The sequence below is a fragment of the Coptis chinensis genome, chromosome 3, assembly GCF_015680905.1.
Source record: "Coptis chinensis isolate HL-2020 chromosome 3, ASM1568090v1, whole genome shotgun sequence".
NCBI lineage: Eukaryota > Viridiplantae > Streptophyta > Magnoliopsida > Ranunculales > Ranunculaceae > Coptis > Coptis chinensis.
Genome location: NC_141458.1, coordinates 104,653,586 through 104,662,556, shown reverse-complemented (window position 1 = coordinate 104,662,556; position 8,971 = coordinate 104,653,586). Strand labels below are relative to the sequence as shown.

Here is an 8,971-nt window from a genome sequence, read left to right as displayed (position 1 = left end):
ATGTAACTGTGTATATATTGTCGAGTTTTTTCTTTGACAGTCTTATTCTTGCTCTACAATCACACCTGACAGTTGAAGTGTTTCTTGATGTTCTTAACACTCCAATAGACACATCTTCTTTCTTGTTATGAATCCCCTCACGTGAACAAACCAAGAGACCACTAGAAGGTATGTCCATATGTGATTGTCTCTTAACTGCACTCCTAACACGTGTTTCAAATCCCTGTTGTCGACCATACTCTTTTGTAGTATTTTTTCGCTTCCTCGAAACTGTTAAAAACGACATCCCTACATCACGGTGCTTCTAACAATTGTATGTCTTCGTTTGTGGCTTCAATTGGAGAAGAATCCACTAGTACTGAATCGGGAACATTGGAAGCTCCATTCAAAGTCATTTCTGGTACAAAAAAAAAACAAATAATTAAATACAGAAATGGAGACGAGTACAACTTAGAAAAAACATACAATCAGTTCATCAAGGACACGATTTTTTTTCTAAGTATTTAAATGGGACGTGACTTTCTGACACACTCCACAAACTCTATTGTGTTACACTGCCCCTTTCAACTCTTTGCCCATCTAATTGGAGTTACCTCTCCAAATTTGACTTTTCTCTTCCTGTCGTCGGTCTCCAGCAGCTTTTGGAAAGGTTGCTTCCGTTTCCTCTTCTTTGAGATCGAGGTTGTTCCATTTTCAAAGTCTGATGGGAGGTCCGGTCTAGAGGTAAGAGTAGTCCAATAAATAAAAAGGTCGAACAACTTCTTCTATTGAATAGGAATATGGTTCCTGGATGAACTCTTTCATTGAATTCCCAAATCACTCTCCTACCCCAAAATCCCCAAACTCCTGATTCTCTTGCCTTTCTGCCATAGTCTACACTTGTCCACCCAACTGGTCGACTAGTATTATTTCCTTAAGCTAGTATTGTTGGGACTTTCCTTAAACTCTTGTAACCAAGGATCGAGCAATGGACGGTGCGGTTGTTTTGTTTTCGGACTTTCTTGGGGGCAAAGCTAACCAAGCTAACTCAATAATAAGGCCCCATTCGGTTGGGTCCGGGGTTATCTACTATATATCAAATGATCGAGCAAATTAGAATAGGACAAATAAATTTTTGGATGCTTATTAGGCATTTAAAATATTTTTTGAATAGGTTATTTAGTTTTTTAATAATTTGCCTTGGGCCCCACAATCCTATAGTTCCTGTTTGTGATAGCACACCATGTTTTTGAGCTCTTATAGATGCACAATACCACTCAATGTTACTTTTAAACATTTATTTCTAGTGTTTATGATCATTGAAAATTGATACCAAAAGATTAATAAAGAGAAAGTCAAAAAAATAAAAATAAATAAACCTACTTAATTTTTGTTCTTTCATGTACAAGTTCAAGCGAGAGCTTCGAGAAGAAGAACGAGTTATTTTTTGGTGAAAAAGCTGCGAAGAAGAAAAAGGGGTTTTTTCTTTAGCAAAACAAAATGACATTTTTGCCTTTTTTCAATTCTTTCAATTCATTTGTTTGGTTTTTTAGAAATAGATATGGACATTAGATTCTGTTTGATATATATTCAACAAAGAGAACATATTAAGGAGCAGCAGCTAGTGGCTATGTAATAGAAAGAAATGTTTGGAAGCATACAAAACAGAAAAAGAAATAAAATAAGATTTGACGGACTCATCACTTCTGTTACATTAGTATAAGATTTGACGCCTCTTTTGACAAGGAATGGGGGAGAGGCTGGAATAGGAGTAGCTACAATGATAGCTTGGGATATAGATGAAAGTCAGTTGCCGCAGATTTGGAACTTAACCTTTAAAGTTGGGAGCACTAAAGAAGCTGATGAGCTTAGGCGGTTGAAACTATTATTCACATGGCTAGAACTCTATATGCAAGTCGTTTTCTCATTGATATAGAGATAACCATGCCAAAACAGCGATTCAAACTCTGGCAAATCCCACAACTTTCCCGTGTCTGATTAAAGAGCCCAACGCTCGAAGCCCATTTTTTAACTCTGAGTCCAGCCCACAATCAGCTCAACCCATTTTCTTGATTTCAAATCTCTCCCTCCATTTCCCAAAAGTCCAAAACTTCAATTAATTCCAAAATTCAATCATGCCTTCAAAATCGAGACCAACTCAATCAACACTCCCAATCTCAGACGATGACGACGATTTTCAAAACCCTACTCAACTCATTTCTTCCTCTCTCCAAAAAAACCCTAATTCCAAACCCTTAAAACCCTCCAATTCTATCAAATTAAAAAACAAGTCAAAGCTGTCCGTTCCTATTGGGAAGGAAAACATTCAAAACAGCTCATTTGAGGTGGGTACAATGTTTAGTTTTGAGGATGTGGTTTGTTCTCAGTTTGAATTAGAGTCTAGGTTATTGGAATCTAGCAGAATTGATTGTCCTCTACTTGATAATAATGATACTTATGGTTTTAATGAGGAAAATCACGTGTTTTCTTCACTTGCATTGCAATCGCCCGAAGTGAGTTGTGAAAATAATACTACTTGTTTTACTGAGCGTGTTTTATTTGAGTGTAATGACAAAGGTGAGTTTGAATCCAAGAAGGGGTACGTGTCGAATTCAATAGAGTCTAGGTTGTTAGCATCAAGAAGAGGAAACAGCTATAATGTTAATGAGGATTTTGAGGCGGGTACGCAGCTTAATGATTTGATAGAATTGTGTTTGGAGCGAGGGGATGAGTTTCCGGAAGGAAATGGTTTAGTTGATGGCTTGGTTGAATGTCCTTTATGTGGAATTGACATATCGGATATGAGTGAAGAACTAAGACATGTTCATACCAATGAATGTCTTGACAAAAACGATCTTCACAAGGTAATCATCACACATTATCTTTTTCCTTGCTTTTGGACAAGAACGATGCGTGCAAGCGTTTACTGTTTTAAAATACAAATCCTATAAGCTGTCCTGGGATGTGTGTGCACTAGTTAAAAGTAAATTTTAATAGTTGTTGATTTCGTAGGCAATCTTTTGACGTGGATTTCACCTTTAACATCATCAATCATGTCAGATAAACCAAATAACAAAGTAGGGTTGGAGAATTTCTTGGCATTTAAACTCCTATGTCTTAAATATACGGAGTCTTCTTCTTCTAATAAGTATGTTGAAAATCTTTCCGAGTTCCAACGCTGCAAGTATTTATATGCAATGTCATTGTAGAACAAGAAGAAGCTTCTGAAATCCATAAGTTAGATACAATTGTTAACTGAATCAAAACTCTCCTTTCAGAAACATGCGTTTCTAACGGTAAGTACTAATTATATTTTAAGGAGTAAAAGCTTATTCTTCAAAGGAAAATGCAGATCCCGTTTTCTTCAAGTTCCACTGCATCCATAAAAATCCCATTACCTTTAGTTTTGAATTTTTTATATGGTTCAAATTTTGAAAAATGTTATGGTAAAGAATAAGGTTATGAGTTTAAAATTGGTTAGTTTCAGTACTTAAATTTCCAAATCTCAGTAATAATGTTTGTTCCTACTTCCTAGGAAAAGTGCATTGTTGAACTTTTAACAGAACATTTTCGTCTGCAGGATGTATGGTAAATTGTTTTTATATAATAGAAAGCATCCTCTATTTAAGATTCCCACGGTGATATTGGGATTGTGTTTTGCAGGTTGATCCTTCTACCAATGACACACGACCAAGATCTCCTCAACGAGTTGCTGATGTGTCCGCTGTTCTTCAGTGGCTACGTGGTCTTGGTTTATCAAGATACGAAGAATCATTTGTTAAGGAAGAGGTTGATTGGGAAACACTGCAATGGCTTACAGAAGAGGTTTGCTTCATCACCTACCTGTCCTTTATCTTTACGACTACACCTATTTGTATTCCTTGATCTTTATGAACTTGCTTTTTCCATTTACTTGAAATACATACCCAAGCCTATCAAATTATCATGTGCACATCGTAGTCTGCAAATGCGTCTGTCTATTGCAAACTTATATCTGCTACCTGTATGTTTAGTTTTTGCAGAATTTATTGGTGCTGTACTGCTGTATTTGTAGATTTCTTTTGAGTTATATTGGCAATCTTTAATCCCTATATGACCAGATCTTACATATTAGATATATATGTGCAGGATCTGTTAAGTATTGGAGTAACAGCACTTGGTCCCAGGAAGAAGATCATCAATGCTCTTAATGAGCTTCGAAAAGGCAGTACACATGCAAATCACAGGAATGGAGATGCATCTAAAGTTAGCAGTGATGAGAACACGAAGTTACTAGGGAATAAGTTAATTACAGAGTATTTTCCGGGTTCATGTATTGTTGATAGAAAAAGAGAACGTCCACAATCTTTACAAGAACATAAATTAGAGAGAAAGAATAAAGGTTCTACCTTAAGAGGGGATACCTCCAGAAACAGTGCGAGGAAGGGAAAAACCAAAGACATCCCTCCATGGTGTTGCATACAAGGAACACCCTTCCGAGTGGTACAACGCCCCCTTTCATTTGATTTTTCGCATGCTTTACATATTGGCTTTATGTGTTTTTTTTATGTCTCTTAACCAGGACTTTTTTTATCTTTTATTTATGTGTTCATTGGGTGGCGATGTTCACTCCCTTATCAATTATCATCATGAACACATTACCTTACGCCATATGTAAAGTTCCGCAGTGCAAATCCTATTATTGGTGCTGCTTTTTGCTAGATGCATCTGCAGTTGCATTTTAACCTGGAAGTTTATTGTGGTGCGCCTCTCAGGATGCATCCATGTATCAAACCATTCAGGAGACCGAGTCCAATACCTACCATATAAAATGTCCAATACTTCAGTATAGGGTAATAGTATTGTACAATGTTATTTCTATGAAGTAGTTGCCGTTAAATGGTCCATATAAGGTGCAAATGATTTTAACAGTTGAGTTATGCCCCTGAGCGAAGACTTAACACTGACTACTGCGGATGCCGGACGCCTCACCTTACACAATGAGAACGCTATGAAGTTCAATTCTACCATAAAACTGTTTCGATCTGCAAAATAAAAGAGAAAAGGATAAACCCTTGAGTTAAGTAACCTTTGAATAATTCTTTGGTCTCATGGAAGTAATATTAGTTGATATATGTGAAATGATTTTCGTTTGATGGCTCTTAATTAATTTCTACTATTTTTCTTTGTTTTACTTTTCGGGAAAAACTAGAGTATCCACTCAGTTTATGACAATATATTTATTTCTTTGGTGCATCTAGGATACTTGTTGTAGTTGTATGACTGTTGTAATGTTGGATTATGGATGACCTAACGACTATTTTTCATCCATACAGTTATCTGATTTAACTGAAATAAACATCTTTTTCAGTAAGTTTCTGGTTTCCATTTCAGGATGCTTTCCGCTATTTAAGAGGAGATTGTTCCCATTGGTTTCTAACTCACTTCCACATAGATCGTAAGTTAAACCATCTTATTAATTGCTTATTTCTGTTGATTCAGAACTTAATGATTGAGCAATATTGTTTACTTCTCTTTGTTCAAAATGTATCATACTTGAAAGTCGGTTTTTTATCATCTCCCTATTGGACCCACAAACTCTGACAATGTACTGTGTGTCTGTTTCTGTTTGTTTGTTTCGTGGATGCAAAACACCATAAAAGATATGTTAGATGTTTTTCTATGCATATTTATCAGAGTTAAATGTGCTACGTTTTGTTCTTCTTTAACTTATGGCAGGTTATGTTGGCAGATTACCAGGGCCTTACAAGGAGCTTCTGCCATGGGAAGATCTATTGCTCATTAATTACTGCAAGGCTTGTAAATATGAAGATTGGAATTCCTTGGGACAGACTGCAAGTCGTACCCCTCAACCAGAAAATTAATGTTGCAGGGATTGAAGTAACATGCTTGGATGCAAATCACTGCCCAGGTGCCATCATTATTCTATTTGAACCACCTAATGGTAAGGTGTGTCCCAATTCTTCACTTGATAGGATGCTATTGCTATTCTACTTCTTGTCTTTTTCTATCTTTGTGAAATAGATCCTGAGTCTCTTCTGTGGTTGTAGGTGGTTTTACACACAGGAGATTTCCGATTCAGTGAGGAAATGGCAAAAGTTCTTACTCTGCAATCTTGTGCTGTCCAGACACTAATTCTTGATACTACATACTGCAACCCTCAGGTACTTGGAAGTGGTTGCATCCCTTAATGCTGCAAAGTACATAATTAGAAACAAGCATGAGCAAGGCTTGGCTAAATCATGCCTTAACTGCAGTGGCGGAGCTATGTGCAGGCCCCCCCTGAAATTATGACAAAAAATGAAGTAGTTGTACTAACAGAGCAACAACATGACCAGTTCAATACTGCTGGATCATTAGTAACATGATCACAGTGCAAATTAAGGCAGTATGTTAACCAAATAATCTCTTAAAAAAATAGTCAGGCCCAACCTTTTTGCACTAGGCCCCCCCTGGATCAAAGTCCTGGCTCCGCCACTGCTTAACTGCCACACATTGTGATTTGCCAAGTTTAAGCTATTCTCACTCCTTTTGCATGCCTAACTTGTTACAAACAAAGTGAATGCAGTAATAGATCAGCACTATTGGTCAGTACTTTGGTGAAGCCCATGGGTCCTATCAATCATGCCTTACACTCAAGCTCCAAATACCATTCAATGAGAAATAAAATCAAACCTGCTTTGGATATATGTAAGGCAAAAGTTTCTGTCAAGCTGGCCAGTTTAGCCCATTTTTGCTTCAAATCCAGTAAAACCAAGTAATTTGATGAAAACAATGTTCTTAATCTCATTGCTGAAGTTAGGTCTTACAGTGTACTAAATTGTAAAATATGTCTCATTTGAACCTTCTTCTACTAAAAACTTGTAGCAAATGAATCAACTGAGTATTTAGGGTGGTTTATGATGACGGTTGAAGGATGTTAATGTTGTTGTAGCCTTTATTCAAGGACCAGGATGAAGCAGCATAGAAAAAATGGGGATTTTATCTTCTTTTATATCTTACTAATTTGATTTTTCCAATGAGCACTTTTATGTTTGAAATACTTCTTGTCTTTAATGCATCATCTCAGTGTAAGTTTCAAACGTGTTAAATATTTTTGATCCAAGTATATGACTGTATGCAGTATGACTTCCCAAAACAAGAAGCTGTAATTCAATTTGTCATTGAGGCTATACAAGCTGAAGATTTCAACCCAAAAACACTTGTTCTGATTGGTAGCTACACAATTGGTAATCTTTCTCTCATTTCTCCCACGCTTCCTTTGGTAAGATAATGTGACATTTTTCTTTTGTTCAAATAATGCTTTCTAGTAATTGTACAGTGCTGGGAGGACGCTACCGAACTTCACAGTTTACTATTACTGAATTGCTGAATGTCCATTAGGATTTCTTTCTGCTTATCACTTCCATGTGTCACTGATGCAGCATTTGGTGTTGTATTACAGGTAAAGAACGGTTGTTCCTTGAAGTTGCCCGATGCTTGAGGAAGAAGGTATACGTTGGCGCCGCAAAACTGCATACTTTAAGATGCTTGGAGTTTCCTGAGGAAGACATGAAATGGTTTACATCAAATGAAAAGGAGAGCCACATTCATGTTGTGCCCTTGTGGACGATTGCAAGTTTCAAACGGATGAAACACATATCTAATCAATACTTGGTGAGACATCTAAATTGTATTTGTTCTTTTTAAGATGTTGAAAATCTGAATTAGTCCAGAAAAAACTGAGTTGTATAAGTTCACAGTACATATGCTGATGATTCAAAGCTTTGCTTGTTTACCTTTAAATATTTCATATGGTAGATTTGAACTAGAACAGGTGATGTCTCAAGTAGTTGATAGGTGTTTCCACCATAAAGTTCTACTGCGAATGCTGTAGGATGGAAACTCAGGAAAAACGTTGCTGCAATTCGAGACTGCAAAGTCTTACCTTTGTTTGTGTTCTTTTGTATATGATTTTAGAGGTAGAAACATGTGTCAATTACTTGGACATCCCTATTCTAGTTCAAAACATTCCTGTTTTAGGCTTCTAGCTCAATTATACTGAGAACAATTTAAAATTAACGGAGTCAAAATGTCTCGTTATTCTTGATCCTGTGTGTTTTTTGTCAGAGATAGGGTGTAGATAATTGTGGTAATCATTATAAAACGTGTTTGTGTTTTGTTAGGGCCGTTTCAATTCTATTGTTGCGTTTTCTCCTACTGGGTGGACTTTTGGTAAAGGAAAGAAGAAGTCTCAAGGGAGAAGGTGGAAGCAGGGTACGCTCATAAGGTACTTCTTAGTTTTTGTCATTTGTATTAGCGAACACACTTTTGTCATGTATCCATTTGTCAAACTAAACAACTTGAAAAGTAATTCGACAAGCTTTGCTGCTTTGTAATGGATCTGCGCATAAAGGAAGCAAACACAATCTCTTACTGCTGAATTAGTGTAGCAAGTCATTTTCACTAATAAGACTTTTCTTCCTATTTCCAGGTATGAAGTTCCTTACAGCGAGCACTGCAGCTTTACTGAACTACAAGAATTTGTTCAGTTCATATCTCCTGAGAACATAATACCAAGTGTGAATAACGATGGTCCAGAGTCTGTTGATACCATGATTGGCTTCCTAAAGTCTTGACTTGAGATTAGTACGGAAGCAATTCTCCAAACTATTTATACGACAGGGCCCTGTATGTGTAGATCATTAATTACAGTCCTCTTAAAAACTTAAGCGGGACCTACCATGTTGCTGTTGTAAGTTATTTTGACAAGATGTAATTATGCAAGTTCTTTCCTTTTGGAGCCTTTGACAATTAGTAAGGTGACATACTGACATCCTTCTTGAAGGGTGCTATAATGCTATGCCTTCTATCATAAATGATATATTTCAGGTATTATTGAACACATTGTCAACTGATTCCTCAAATTTATAAGGAATGCTCATTATTACACCAGCAAAATCTATTTCATTCTCTTAACTTGCACATAATGTGAGTTTTCGACTTCCTTTGG

General features: G+C 36.6%; 1 protein-coding gene across 1 annotated transcript; it reads left to right on the top strand.

Moving 5' to 3' along the window:
* Positions 1-1,729: 1,729 nt before the first annotated feature.
* Positions 1,730-8,865, top strand: LOC147512477 (sterile alpha motif (SAM) domain-containing protein). The gene is made up of 10 exons (XM_086595474.1): positions 1,730-2,843; positions 3,643-3,804; positions 4,108-4,461; positions 5,353-5,416; positions 5,711-5,928; positions 6,030-6,143; positions 7,103-7,208; positions 7,424-7,635; positions 8,145-8,248; positions 8,453-8,865. Exons 1-10 carry the CDS (start codon positions 2,115-2,117, stop codon positions 8,595-8,597), a joined length of 2,208 nt encoding a protein of 735 aa, XP_086451600.1. The 5' UTR covers positions 1,730-2,114; the 3' UTR covers positions 8,598-8,865.
* The last annotated feature ends 106 nt before the right edge of the window (positions 8,866-8,971 follow it).